Consider the following 15721-nt stretch of genomic DNA (forward strand, 5'->3'; position numbering starts at 1 on the left):
CATATACGTACATGCGTTAATGGCATACCAGTAGGCTTCCATAGCACGCTTTTTCATGTGGATAAACCAGGCAATGGGGAGCATGAGGGCTGCCCGGCTGGCGCTCAGCGCTCTGCAGACAGACACAGGGCTCCTGGTAAGCAGTTACCTAATTCTGAATCTGAGACAAATATAATGTCGATCCATGTATCACATTAACAACAGCTGGTAACAGGATATCTCTAAGGTGCAAAATGAAGAAATAATCTAGAAAGCACCATGGACAGTTGAAATAAAATTACAATGCTACATTCTTCATGTTGAAAACCTCAGGACTTCAGAACTACTTATCCTACCAATAGCCAAGAGTGGGAGAAAGCACGTACTGCACCTCTGAGCTCTGCCAGCCCAGGCGAGGCAACAATTTCCCCATCCAGCCCTGCAGATTTCTCTTGACAGCCAAAGAGCTAGGAAAAGCTTTTCCACAGGGAAATAAAAGAAAAAAAAGCTGCTGGAAACACACAACAAGCGCAGTAGGCATTTAGATGCCCAGTGTATTCCCAACACAACGGCTCAGCAGCCTGTCTGCTCCAGCCACACAGTGAAGTTTGTCGTAACTGCCACAGAGGCTGTTTACAAACCAGCAAAAATAGAAAGGCACTTCTTTAAATAAACAGTGTACTAGTAACTTTAGGAGTCCTTCGATGGGTTTGATTTAGACTCCTTGCAGTGAAAAGGAGACTAGAACTTGTGCGAGCGTCTCTGTTCTTCAGATGATGCTTCCCAGGAGACTGACATGCTCCAGAAGTTCAAGGCAACAGCTCTGGGGCTGAGCATCTCCCACCACCCATTTTGGGATGGCAGGCCAGCCCAGCAAAGAGGTAAGCAGAAAGCTAGCACAGGGCCCAATGGATCCAGTTATCTTGAGGTTTCTATCTCAATTGTTTTTTCCTCCTAAATTTGCATAATACTGAGCCAAGACCTGAGCTATATCTAAATTTAATTTTGTAAGCCAAGCACTTAGCAGTACTCTGAAGCACCATCAGGAGGACCATGCATCATCCACGTTTGTTTATTACCATGTTTGAAGACTAAGAAATGTTTCTGATGTGAAAGAGCAGTGACTTCAAGGAGAGGGAAAAATACTACCCTTCCAACAGCAAGTTTCACTGTCTTTACTACGGTGTTTTAAAAAGATCTGAGAAAATATTAGAGCAGAGAGGGGGGTAAACAGGCAGTCTGTTTCCATGATTTTGTCTCCAAGGAAAACAAAAAAGACATATTCGCTTTGCTGGTAATGGCAACCCTGTAAGCTCACGGACTGTTCTTCCCTCCATCATGCTACCCTGCCTGGGCTTTACTAGGCCAGGATTAGATGATAGCTAAGCAAACACACACAGCCACATAAAATAGATTTTTTTCCTCCAAAAATCCTAATTCATACCTCACACATGCATTTTCTTTTGTAACATCAGAAACTGGCAACCATGCAGAATATGCTGACAGAATGTTATGGTTTGCACTGGGCTGTGAAGTGTTTTTTCCTAAGGCACAGGAATAATGGCAGCTACACGTTAAAATGTAAGTTTAGCAGATTCAAATGATTATGAAACAAAACTGTTAAACAATTTCTTAAGAGGCAGCAATGTCAATGATCACGCAGTTCATCAGGAGTCAGAGCCAAACCTAGAAGCGCTTGTTCCAGCTACACAGGAATTCATTACGCTGGGAAGCACTGGCCCATGGCAATGAGTTGTCACATAGCTCTGGGCTGAACGGCACCCAGGCTGGAGTATAAATAGATTTGTGAAACCCTTCTCACCTGTTGTTGGCCTTATGGTCAGCTCATCCTCTACAAACAAGTTACAAACAACACTACTTTACTGCTGTTCTGGGTAAATGCACATATATCTGCCGTCTGAAAAGCAGGGCATGTTTTTCCCATGAAATACGTTTCCTCTTCTTACATATAAAATTGTGATTGAAGGCAGCTATAAGCCAGAAATTACTCGGATTGCAAATGTGCAAAGCTTTGGGATTTGGGCCAAGTATTCTTCAGGTCTGTTGTGAGCAAAGGATATATCTAGTTAGAAAACTTTATTCTATATAGGACCTTTTGGGTACATTGTCTCCCAAACGTGTAAATAAATGATGCCATTGCAATGCCAAATAATGAAAAGTAGCAGCGGATGACACAAAGAAGCCATGGCAAAAGACAAAGAGGAGGAGAGGGTCACTAAGGAAAGGATACAGTGGGACAGATTTATGCATTGTTGGAAATGCACTAAGGAAGATCTTAGGCCAGCTTTTACTGGGACAAGTGCAATCTGTAATTTTGAAAACAAACAAACAAACAAACAAAAACTATAGCTTCCTACAGGCATGAAACATGAACTACTGTCACCCCTGGGCAGGACCAAAAGAGGGGCACGCTGTTACCATTACCGTCAAATGGAGCATTAATGGCAGGATCACAGGGAGGTCCAGCCTGCAGGGCCACCCACCAGCACCACTGGGCTGAGTTAGCTGGTGGGTGGCCGTTCCCTGAGGAAACAGGAGCATGTTTTGTTTTCACTGAGTGATACTGAAAATAAAAAGCTGCCAGAATAATACAGCAATCAAAGCAATAGAGATCCTGGTACTGGCACAATTATGCACATGTGAAAGTCATCTTATTAGAATAGCCAACTTCCCTTCTTGAAATAACACATACTACTACTTGTATGTTTGCACTGACAGAAATGTGTCAACACTGAGCAGTTTTATAGTCTGATCTATTATATACGCTGACAGCATGCACAGACGAGGACTATTGTGAAAAGGAAGTGTCTCTACGTATAGATGTGTGCGTACAGATGTGTGTGCATCTGCAGAGGAAGCCCCAGCAGCAGCAGTTGAATCAGAGGGCATGTGACATTTGAGGCCGTGCCCGAGAGCCGGGGCACAGCTGCAGTGCCGGCCGCAGGGCACCGACGTCCCTTCCAGGAGCCAGCAGCAGGGAGTGACAGACCTGCACATCCTGCAGCCTTCACCCCAGTCTCCAAAGGGGGCCGAGGTTGTACGTGCTGCTCTCAAATGCAGCAGAGGTGAAACATGTTAAACCACCATGAAAATAGCACAGCCTTTATTTATCCAGGGCACAGCTATTAGCACAGAGCATGGCTTTTACAGCTCCTTTACCTCTGCCAACTGCATTCAAAGCTGTTGGGGGGCTTTTAAGGAAACACAGGGGCAGTTTGTTGGCCAGAGTTACTGTTTTTTTCAGCTAAAGATATCAAGGCAGAGTGGAGGCTTAATGGTTCGGGTCAACTCTAATTTTAACTAGAGTGGTTTTCTCACCTCTGTCTGTATCAAAGGCAGTATCACAGTATCAGGATTCAGTGTCAGCTGTCAGAGATTTGGTAGCAATGCAACCACTTTTATTCCCATCGTCACTATTTACCAAGGACTAAAATAGCCACCTCAGTGCAAATCCCCTCCCTCTGCTTGAGAGAGGGATTGCAGCACCTGGTTCCCAAGCTCACCTTTAACCTTGGCAAGAGCAAACTCTACCAGAATCACCTTATTATGATCCATGCCCCAGCTGCACCTCAGCAAAAGCAGCTCCCTTCAGGTGCATTCTTTAATTCTTTGGTCCACCTCTCACAGCAGCACCATGAAGCAGAATCAACATTCTTTACAACAGGAGCCTTCAGCCTCTGCACCATGCTTTGGGTCCAGCCTTCCTTCCTTGTCCTCCCAGTTTGCCATTCATTTTTCCATATCCTTCCCAAAGTCTTCTTGGCACTGCCAAGTTCATGCACGTACATTCTGCTGCAGGGGTTTGTGGTTGCACTTCCACAGGCAGATTCAGGGTCCAGCTAACCCATTTGCATGGCACATGCACTCCGAAGAGCGGGTAAGTCATGCCATCAGGTGTGTGCTTTGACTCTCAGTGAGAAGAAAGTGCCCATTTGAGGAAAAGATGAATTTTGCAGGCTGGATTCAGTGTATGTAGCACCAGTCTCTCTGCTCATGCAGCTTCAGAGTTCTAATGCCCCCTTGCACAGGGAGATGGCAAAAGACCACTCCCTACTCTGCAGGGGAATGTAAACTTTCTTCACTCCTTTATGGTAGACACCATATTTACCTTTTCTCCCCTGCCTTCCCTTATGACAACTCTACCTTCATCAAGCAGGAAGAACCATCTGTGACAGCCAGGGTCTGTCCTGGGCCTCTAGAAGGATGTAGGGTAAGAGTAAGCCCATGTACAAAGTTGCCATTCATCTATTTTCCTATCCTAACTTCTATGGTTTAGCAACTGCACTGCACATTAAATGAATTAAACTGGGCCTGCAAGTGCAGCTTGCAGTTTCCTCTCTGGTGAGACTTCTGTAATAAAATTATAATAAAAATAAGTTTGAGAAGTTAAATATTTAAATTCTTATCAGTGCTGGAAGAAGGTTCAACACTGATTTGCCTTTTGTTTGTGCCATCCAAAAACCTTAGTAGCTTCTTAATGGCTTCTGAGATGTGCCCCTGTGCAAACCTGTGGCAGGAGAGCTCGTCTGAGCTGAATTAACCTTCACCCATTAAACCCTCTGCTTGTCACCAGAGACATTGTCAGCTAGATTTGATCTCACTGTTGTAGGACTGCCCCTCTTACAGGGAAACTGCCTCAGCTGGAGAGTTAAAAAAATAAAACACCTGGACAGAATAGGTACTGGCAGGCAATGCTTTATTCTCACCAGCTGTGAGGAGCAGTATGCATGAAAGCACCACTCAAGGCCAACAGAGAGTTAAGAAACCAGTTACAGGGGTTACATTTCAAACCAACTTTGCAAGTGCTACAGCTAAATGCATGAAAACACGCTCTAGAGACCTCATATCATGTGCACAAAAGCTTTTTTCCCCCCCCAAGTGCAGAAGGTTCCCCCCACATTCCCAAAGGCCCAAGCATAGCCAAAGAGAAAGTAAAACTAAAGGACTGTTATTCAGCCCAGCAAAAGCAGCCTGTGCAGGGAGCACTTACGGGGCTCCGGAGGGAGAGACCTGCAGAGGAGGAAAACAGCAAGAATAACTTTTGAGGTAGAGGAAGCAAAACCAGGAGGCCCTTGAGAGATGCCAGTTGCTTAATTAAAACAAAACAAAACAAAAAAGGCAGAAAAGCAACCTGTTGAAATAGATCTCAGGCAGTAGCAAACTGCAGGTGCTTAAGGAAGTGACATAGTTCCAGATCTGCAATTTAAACAAGGGGCAATGGGTACCAACTAGAACACAAGAGGTTCCACTTATATATGAGATCTGCAAGGACTGTGGCTTCCGCTGCAGGATCTCCAGAAACACTGGTGTTTCAGAGCCAGGTCCCTGGCTTAGATCGCATACCAAGACTTCATAGAGATGAGTTCCTGAGTACTCCCTGCTACCAAAAGTTGGGAGTTCAAAAAAAAAAAACAAACAAACAGCAGCACAAAACATTTTAGAAGAGTCTACTAAATAATTTTGCCACTTTAATACTGTACTAAAAAGAGATTCCTTAAGAGGTGCCACAGTGCAACCATTTTATCTGGCAAGTTAGAGTCCTGCATAGCTTCAGACATACCGAACAATGCAGCACATAAACATAAGACCATAAAATTCCTGGAATGGTCAGATCTCCCTGGATTATTCTTTGACCTCCCAGCTTCCTACAAGGTCCTTGTATCTGTCAAGAACCTGTCAAGGCGCTTTTAAACTTCCATGGGCCCAGTGTGTCTCATGCTGTTATTTTCCTGTTTTTTCTTCTCCCCAAAACTTCTATTCTTCTTTCTTTCAAAACCCTGCCAGTATATGGAAGATTATGTGAACACAGATAAGGCTGCTTTGTTTTCATATCTGACTACACAGATGCACCAACATCTGCTGCTTTCAGCCCTTCCACTCTTCTCTCATCACTCCTCCCTCTTGTGCTTCCAAATCTGTGTATGGTGAAGGACTGGCACATCTCCTCCTCACTGTTTCCTGAATCTCAGGTTCAGAAGTGCTTTACTGGTCTGCATAGAAGGCAAATTCTTCACATCTCAAAAGACGGAAAGACATTTAGAAAATCTATATAGTTTTAAAAAAATATACCTTGTCCCACAATGCCTGCACACAGCTTACCTTTGCCCAGGACACCCTCAGCCCACTCACTGCCCAGCCAGCACCCCATGTGCAAGGTGTCACAGCCCCCTGCCACAAACCGCTCTCCTGCCCCTCCCCAGGGGTACCTCAGGGTGCTGGGTGGCAGTCAGATGGCACCCGTCACCTCACCACATCAGTCCATTGCATGTGGTGCACAGGGGACCACAGACAGGACGCATCCCCTGAAACGGGAAGAAAATTTCAGTGCATCTGGTGAGGTTTCTGCTGTCATTGGACTGGGGCTGTGAGCCTGACCTAGACATCTCAGGCCATTGCACCAGCAGCTACCAGAGACTTGTAAAGGGGCTGCCCGGCAGTTCGGCATCCGCTGCATACACTGGCATATACAGTGAGCTGCACATCCTCCCATAACCCCACTGCGTACCTTCTGGGCAAGCAGGTCCTGGCTTCTCATTCTATGCTTCTGAAATCAAACCATCTCTTCCTACAGTTCTAATGCTTCCAAAGCCCATCTCTTACTTTGTAAGTAAAAATATATGTATGTGCACATCTCTTAATTTCTATGTATATAAATATAGTATTTTCCTTTTTACAGTTACAAATTGCATTTACACACAGGTTTTATTTTTTTGGTATCTGTGCAAACTTCTTAGGGAACATGAGGTCAAGACATAAAACTTTAGAAAAATTCTTTTTTAAAATATTTTTTATTTTTAAAGAATTCTTAAATTTTTTTTATTAAGTTTTTTAAGATTTTTAAGTTTTTTTTAAAGTTTTTTTAAGGTTTTTTTTTTTTTTTTTTTTTTTTAAACCAACATCAAAATATATTAAGTAAATGTGTAACTATAAACTCTATCAGGTAAATCCTCTTCTTCAAACACACGGAATAAAACGAATGCCACCACCACATCCACCTTTGCCTCCAGCTGTCCCACTCCACACCCCTCCTTCTGTTTCCTGGAGCACATCAAGCCTTCACATTCAGGTTCAAAAGATCCCAGAGGTTTCTTGTCACATACTGAGGCTGGTTGGTGGCATACTTCTTCAGGCTGGGGCCCATCACTTCGTCAAGGCTCTTTGCAAGCTTGGTGAGCACAGCCCTGACACTGCCGCTTCGGACAGGCAGGGCCTTGTTTCCCAAAAGGAACCAGAGCGCAGGCAGGACATAGCGGTGGACGAATTGAGGTTTCCGGGGATAAACAGTGGCCACAAGCACTGCCAGGTGAGAGAGACAAACAGATTAACAGCCGTAATGTAAACAAGTACGTTCCTTGTACCTACAAGTACCTACAAGTTTTGGTTCTTGGAAGGCTTTTCTGGCTAATATCAACAAGCACAAAGGGCCCAATGGTCCAGAAACAGGCAACAGTGGCTGATCATCCACTGAACAGCATAACCAACCTCTGAGGACCTTAATTTCTCCAAATCAGAGGCTTTGTATCCATGATAGACTTATCAAAGTGAATAATACACATTTTGTAAATAATTTCACTATCTGCTTCTGCATTACAAATGCCAAAAATGGCAAATCGCTGTTTATTTCCGTTAAGAAGTTGTCTAAACCAGCTGCTGAAGATTTTGAAATGCAGCTCAGAGAGGTAATTGAAAGATTTCTAACAAAAGGATGATTACTTTTTTTGTGACCTTTGACAAAGAATGACAGAAGTCCCGTGTGGCTGTTCCTTTTGCTTAGTGGCACACAGCAAACAGCAGTATGACACCACACTTCAAAACTTCAGCCCAGAAAAGATGTGTGTTGCTTGACAGTTTTCTTACAAACATCAGTGACTAACTGAGGTCTGTGACAGAAGGGTCCAAACTGAGGTTTTTTCCCCTCATACTTAGTGGCTTCTAATGAACAGCTGTTTCAAACTTCAGAATGTCTTAGATAATTACCCAAACCCCATTGCCATGGCATTTGAGCATCTCACGAGTTTAATGGCAATTGCCCTCACAACATTCCCTAAAATAGGGGAACAGAGAAAAATCTTACACAGGCGCCTGATATTTAACGCATTCTGCACATTCTCTCTGACGTCTGTTCTCAGCTCATTTTCTGAACTGAGCTCTATTAAATACAAACAAAAATTTACTATCAATAAGCTCCTTGCATGGCAGATTTTGCTGAGAGATCAAAATCTGAAATGGTCTGAAGAGAGCTTTGTTATCTTCTGTTCAGTAGAAACGTTATGCAGTAACTATTTATTATTTTGTAGTGGAAGGACCTTCATTTCCTCTATGCTGTTAATCTAGCATCAGTCATCAACATTTAAACGGCTCCTGACAGTACCTAAAACCAACTCTAGTAAGCAGGAAAAGGGTACCTATTTTAAAATAGGAGTTAATTTATGTTTAAATGCTATTAAACACAGTGGTCACTATGGAGCTTCAGAACAAAAAGAGCTGTCTGTTCCCACTGAATCCCAGAGAGAACATCTGCGCTTTCTAAAGTAGTTCCAATTTATGTTCAAATGCTGTATTTGAAAAAGAGATTAAAATAACTGTAAAAGTAAATTTTATGTTTACAGAGATTTACTTTATCCAAATTATCTTTAAAGGCCCTTTTATATTTGTTATGGCTAAACATGCCCTTTTGAGATTCATAATGAAGAAGCAAAGTGTATTAAACCTTGGATTAAAAGATGCTGGCATAACTAGAAGTGGATTTAGTCCTAATTAAAGCAAGGCTATAAATACTCTTCTCTAGTATATATTGAGATTATAATTTTTTCCATTCATTGGCTATTGCTGGACAGAGCAAGCTACTATTATAAATCAATTATCAGCTGTACTTCCAGTGTGTTGCACACTGCTGATACAGTAGACTGTTTGTACATCCTGAAATGAGTCCATATGATATCTGCAATACAGGCAGGGAGCCTCAGTGGGTTGGGCTGAACTGCCTCCTTCTGCCCCTAAATCCTGCCTTGCACAAAGTCCTTGCCTGTAATATGTGTGTTGAGTTTTCACCTACACTGTGACCCCCCAGGCTCTGCAGGACTCCGCCTCAAAAGTTTCCAACAGGACAACAAGAATCCTATGATGACAAAACAAACCGATCCTCAGAAATACCAGTTGCCACAATTTTTTTTCTAAAGGATGTTGGTTCGCTGTAGAACAGGGACCTCTTAGAGACCTCCATGACCTTTACTGTACTGTACTTCAAAGAGAGAAGTCAGCCAGGGTATTTTTAGGCCTTCTCTTTCCTGGAGGCGGGTCCTGAGATGCCTCAGTGAGAGCTCAGCGCTGGAGCCCAAGCGCTGTTCTTCTCTCACACACTGCAAGCCTCTGCAGAGGCCAGGCAAACCCCTGCCAAATACACCAAGTACAAGTATTTTGCAGGAGGAACAAGCTCAGGACCTTCTGGTGTTTGATAAGCGACTGCACTGTCTATTCTGAGGTATTCCCTCTAAATATTCCCTCTGAAGACTTCAAGAAGTGGAGATTAGTTGAAGAAGGCAATACCTGTGAGATGTTCAATGACATCCAGCAGAGCTTTGCCGCTGAGGTAACGCGCTCGGTGGGCAAAGATTTGCAGCAGCAATGTGTTATCTGAAAGAGAAACATGTATTTCTGCTCACTCTTCCGAGGTTATAAGAAAAAAAAAATAGTTAAAAAGGGAAGGAGGGGAAAAGGCAGAGGTAACTGCATTTTGTAAAATGAAGGAAATTTATGCCAGTTTCTGAGTCCTTTACTTCTTTCCTTCAGCTTACTTGGGAGGATTTTAAATTCAAAAAGAAAAGTTCTCATTTCACATTTGTAAATCCAGAGTTAACTGCTGTACAATGAGCTGTGTTAAAGCTTCCACATCAGGGCCCTCAAAATTTAAATCACCTGTAAGCAATGAAAATGTTTTGCATCCTGGAGCTTTGCAGAAGTGACCTCCTCCCTTGTCTAAGGAAAAGGATGAGAAGGCTCAAGAGTCCACGCATCCATTCACACTTTAAGGATAAGCTGGTGTTAAATCTTTAAACTACCTGTTGGGATCTATGGACAACACTCCAAGTTACTCTTACAAGAGATAATTGCTGCTCATTGCCAACACCATCCACTCTCAGGTGCTCTTATACTATCTCTGAAATCAGATCTCGGTAGAGAGACTGAAAAACAACCTGATTTCCCAATACTTGACTGCCATATATATTTTAACGTCTCCTGTGCTGCCTGTTTTGGATTTGAGGTCTTGTTTTAATTAATAAACTGCTGCCTGAATTGGTCTGCAAGCCTCCAGTCTCACTGCTTTGATAAGCCAAGCAAAGCTTTTCTTGGAGGTAGAATGTTTGTGGGATGCACTACGATACCTCGCAGTGTCACCGGGAGTGGCACCAATAGGTAGAGTAAGCAACCTGCTTCTTTGTGAACCACTACAGAGTCAAATCCCAAAGGGGTTTTAAGTAGTACTGTGCTATTAAGTGCTCCGTTTTGCCTGAGATATAAAAAAGGTAGTCCCTAACAATCTCCTTGTGAGTGTGCAGTAATGAATCCGTTCTGCTACGCTAATTAAGCTTCTGCTTTGGTAATTACACTCTTCTCATTCATCTTTTCAAACAGACACTTCACTTTTTGTCCCACCCTCTTGCAGTATTGTCAGATGCTGTTTCACATTTGCTCTTCCTCCCCAGGGAGTTACCTTACAGCTGCTGCTTTGAAAAAAGATCTGGAGGTCTTGTGGAAGCACAAAATGTTAATTTGTCATTAATATTGGTATCTACATAGATTTTCAGGGGAACACTTGGGTTTGGGATGGGTGAGGGGGAGCTGCTTGTTTTCTTGTTTTTGTAGGAAGATAAGTATGTTAGCAGTATTCAACTTTCACTTTGAGAGTTTCAAATGCTCGGTACATTTTGAAACATTAAAGCTCAAGTAAATAACAAATTCACCCAGCAGTTACTTTTGCTGCCTTGAGAGACCTAAAGACAGAGGAGCTTTTAATAGCTACTAGAGAAAACAAGGCAACAGGCAGTCTGGTTCTTACTAACCCAGCTTTAATTCCCTGTACTACGTATCAGCTAAACCTGCTGGCCACAGGACAGGCAGCCCCGCAGTTGCTGTATTGAGCAGAGGAATCTGCTTCTCCGCACTCTCATTTTCACTGCGTTCCCCTCTTTGCTATGTTGACAACTACAGGGAAATTCCCCCTCCCCTCTCTCAGAGTGATGGTTCCTCTGGGAACCATCTGGGGCTGCTGGTCTGACTCCATGCCCTGGTGTCAGGCAGTGGCCATCTGAAGGGCATTTCTTTCATGACAGAGAACAGGGCAGGACAGATGTCAGAGGAGACAGCAAGATGTCTTGGTCCCATTGCAGTTGAGCTTGATTTGCTGATTCACCTCCACCTACAAGGTGGCTCCCTTGAGTGGGATTATGGTCCCAGGTCACAGCTAATGAATGTGTGTGGTCTTCAGCTGGGGACATCCAAACCAATGCCAGGGTTAAGGTAAACAAACTATTCAGGCACTATTGGGAAGCAAATTAGTTTGGTTTTAGGTAGAATTTTGGTCTAACAGATGGGGGGGGGTGTTTTATGTTCTTTATTTGTTTGTATGTCATTTGGGGTTTTTTTGTTTCACATCAAGTGATCAAACAATTTTCTAACCAGCTTGCATTTTTGCATGGATCATTAAAGGTGGCAGATGAGGAAGTCTCACCTAAAGCTCAGAATATGAGGCATGTCAACACAGAGCCTCGGTGCAATAGCTGGGCTCTTAGCTATTAAACTCATAGGAGCAATGGGGCAAGAGGTTGTGCTCTCTTACTCTTTGCTAGGAGCATTGAACAATCCTTTAGCGTTCTGGGGTGGTTTTGTCACTTTATAGCATATGGTATGGTTTTGCTCATGCATTTTTCCAGTAGAGCCTTCCTTCCCCCAGTAAAGCCCTAGGGTCTTGAATTTTGAAATATCTGTGATTCAGTTACCTGTTTGAACTTTTACAAATGTCCACAAAAATGAGCAGAACAAAAAATATATATCCCACCTTGTTTGCTTGAGAACCTGTCTCTGAGTAAAGCCACTGTGATAAGAGACAGATGCACCTTGCTCCTGTTCTAGCATCTGCCAGCATGGAAAATTTACAGTGACCTCTCAGAATTGGTGAGAGGGGAATGACGGAAAGCTTCATACAAAACCCTGAAGGGATCTATTTGCCACATCCTCTCTTAGCAGGATTCTGCAACTTTTCCCACACCTTCTCCCACGCACCACAAAAAAATCAGTAAGGGCCAAGAGCAGTAAAGGTCTCACCCTCCTCTCCTGCTTCATGATTAGGAACAACCCAATACTTGGAATACAGAAAGGCAGCAGGTCAGCAGATTCACTGAGTTTGCAAAGCAGCTGATGTGGAGAAGTTGTTAATTTCACTTTAACACCTGCCTCTTCAACACTGAATTTTTCAGGCATATTCACCCAGTGCTGCATTTTCACAGCTGACATAAGTCTGTGTGGCAAGAGAATTTACAGCAGACCTTGGCTATAGCAATCTTGCCCCATGCAGAACAACGTTTGGAATAAGCCATCATTTACAGCTTGATTTATCTTGATTTATACTTGTTTATTCTAAAGAAGTGGGAAAGAAGCCCAGCAAGAGCAAAGAGCCTCCACCACACTTCCCCCTATGTGTTTCAAGGAAAAAGCACATTCCTTTCATCTTGTTTTAGTGGTTGTAAACTTAACAGAGTGCACATATTAGAAATCCAATTCAATAAAAACAAAATGCATGCAGTTTCCCAGGAAAAACAGTCATGACAGATGCTAGTCACTTCCCTCATGCTCTTATAGTGGAAACTTAAAATAATCCCTAGAATGTCATCTCTGTAATAATCAGATCTATGACCCAGGTGATAAGCAGTGTCCATTCAGCTACACATCCCAACATGATACAACCGATTGGAATAAAAAGAATGCAGGCAGGACTTCATACACATCTTGCAGCAGCTGGATGTTCCCACAGACAACAACAGCCATCCACAGACTTAGCACTCACTTGGCTCTGAGATGGAGGAGCCGCAGCTGGGGAGAGTCAGTGTCAGAGGTCAGCCTTACCTAGGTGATCAATGCATGCTTCCAGCACCTTCACAGCTGCAGCATAAATCCCCAAGTGCTTTGAGTTCAGGTTCTCAGTGACTGCTGCTATCAGAGAGGTCAGGACTGGGTATAAGGCATCTCCAAGTATGGGTGTCATCAAAGCCAGTGCCTCCAGCGCCTGCTGGTTCACTTTCTTGTTGCAATCCTGAAGTCTCAGGACAAAAGCGTCAAAAATCTGTTAAGAAAACAAAGGACAGGAAATCTGGATTAAAATGTTCTTGTTTCAAGGAGAGATGTAGAAACAAGCACCCAGAAATGTAAAATATAATGTTTTCTGTTAGGTCAGCACTTACTAGCACAATTTCACTGTTTTCTTATGGGCTACTCACTGTAGTGGTTGCACCTAATGGTGGTTGGAAAGATCTTCATATTTTATTAAGAGGTTTGAGTGCAGACAGGATAGTTCATATGGTGTTTCTCTCTATATTATTTACATTATTATTTACATAAATCATCGCTACAAATCATTAAATTAATCCCATTTTAATAATGCAATATCTTTGGTGCAGAGGTATGAAAACAGGTATTTATGATACCCATTTTTCCATAAAGTTGCCTCAAGTACTGAGGGCAGTATTGATTTTGCCAAAACTGTGGCTGGATGTGATCCAAGTTTTGTTTTTATCTGTCTCAGAACCTGCATCTGGAGGAGTGCAGGGCTCTGATGAACTCTTCAGTACCCAGACCATTTGTCTAGCTAACAGGTAGACTTCTGAAGTTTAATGTGTTGTGTAGTTCTCATTAGAGCAGGTTCAGTCCCTAGACAGCCACATTATCAGGCACCATTTGCTGGAAAAGGGGAAAAAAAACAGCTGCTGGGAGGAAAAGGAAGAGATCTGTCTCTAGCCATTGTCTTCCTCTTTCCAAAGGGAAAAAAGGGCCCACAGGAAGGGTGAGAATGGTCCCAATCAGGAAAGGGATGAGGATAGAAGTAAATAGGCAGAGTTGTGTCTGCAATAGAAGAGAAAGTTTACAGGAGTATCCTTTAATTTTTGGTTTTTTTAATCAATGCATCCTGATACTTCTCCTCCACCCCAACTGATTTCTCTTCTAGGGAATAATTTCCAGCCTTTCAGTGGCTGTATTTCCTTTGTTTTAACCTAACTGGTAGTAAGATACAGCAAAAGCTACAGCAACAGGAAATTCTGTCTCATGAACAGCACCAAGAGACACCTACCAGAGAAATACAGTTGGACTGAAATTGCTTGCCCTGATGCCTGGAGTTGAATGAAATTATTTGGGGTGAGAAGAGACCAGCCTGTCCCAGACAGCTAGTAGGTAACATAAGATGCACTGTTTTAACTTTACTGGTACAGGCTTGGGAAGGGACCTAACAGGAAAGGAGCGATGGAGATGCCCTACCTACCTGGGAAATGTTAGTGGAGATGAGCTGGGGTTTGTTTTTGCAGTGGTCAAGGAGGAGCAGCACTCCCTCCATTCTTGTCTGAAAGTCCTTAGCTGTCAGGAGCTTGCAAAGCTCCTGGCGCTGTTCAGTCTCTTCCTGTGATGGGCGACGGGCTGTCTGACGGGCTGTCTGACGGACTGTCTGACGGACTGTCTGACGGACTGTCTGGCGGACTGTCTGGCGGGCTGTCTGGCAGGCTGTCTGGCGGGCTGTCTGGCGGACTGTCTGACGGACTGTCTGAGAGGGTGGCATGGGTACATAAGAGACAGACCTTAAAATGGAAAATAAAAACAAAGTTAGACCTTTTGGTGATAATATCTCCCTTTGGTTAATTGTGAGGAATGCAACTTGAGAACACTTCCTAATGATGTGATTTCAGCTAGATCTTTATCTGAAAAGCAGCTTTGATCTCATGACAATCATTACAGGAGACAATCTGGACTTAACATTATCACTAGTGCTTACTGAGGAAAACCAAGGCACCAAGGATGGGATGCATCTCATTTATCTTCAGGTGTCTTCCCAGGTACTCATCCAGCTTCCCTATGTGTGGAAAAGTAGGCACTACAAAGTCTAAATGCCTCATCTTATGGCAGGTGTCTGTATTATAAGGAAATTAATTGTCCTGGAGAAGTGCCTCTACAACAGGTATGGGAATCTGGATAAATAGCTCAGATGCATCTGAACAGATGAATCCTACCCAGACAGATCAAGGGGCATAACTGAAGGGATCCAGAGGATCAGTAACAGAGGCAAAAACTGAAGCCAGCCATCCCGCTACTGCGCTCACATTATTGCTTCCTTAGCAGCTGGATCCACAGCTTGACAAACCCAATGGGAACAATTCTCTTGGATCAGCCTCTCTCTGCCATGAGCACGAGAAGCTCCTAACCCCACTACTGAGGTGTGCGGTGATCTTCCTGCCACTGCTGAGCACAACAGAGCTAAATAAATCCACTCTGTTATCAGAGAAGGGCAGGTACAGGTAGCTCTCTCACCAGCATGGGGAGACAGCAAGGACCAAACTCCTATCTTGAATGCTGACTGAGGCACAAGGGAAAAAAATATGCTGTCCATCAACCAACCAATAATGGGTCTCAATGACATGAATAGCTACAGAGTCCACATTGATATGTCTCTTGACCAGAACTACCA

General features: G+C 43.4%; 1 protein-coding gene across 1 annotated transcript in view; it reads right to left on the reverse strand.

Moving 5' to 3' along the window:
- Positions 1–6882: 6882 nt before the first annotated feature.
- Positions 6883–15721, reverse strand: part of LOC136099672 (TOG array regulator of axonemal microtubules protein 2-like) — a 36087-nt gene continuing 27248 nt past the window's right edge. The window contains exons 16-19 of the mRNA XM_071807265.1: positions 14528–14749; positions 13120–13336; positions 9547–9633; positions 6883–7296 (exon numbers count right to left, since the gene is read on the reverse strand). Of these exons, the coding sequence (XP_071663366.1) occupies positions 7049–7296; positions 9547–9633; positions 13120–13336; positions 14528–14749 (774 nt within the window). The 3' untranslated portion in view covers positions 6883–7048. The remainder of the gene's footprint in view (positions 7297–9546; positions 9634–13119; positions 13337–14527; positions 14750–15721) is intronic.

This window comes from Patagioenas fasciata, chromosome 3 (assembly GCF_037038585.1).
Source record: "Patagioenas fasciata isolate bPatFas1 chromosome 3, bPatFas1.hap1, whole genome shotgun sequence".
Taxonomy (NCBI): Eukaryota; Metazoa; Chordata; class Aves; order Columbiformes; family Columbidae; genus Patagioenas; species Patagioenas fasciata.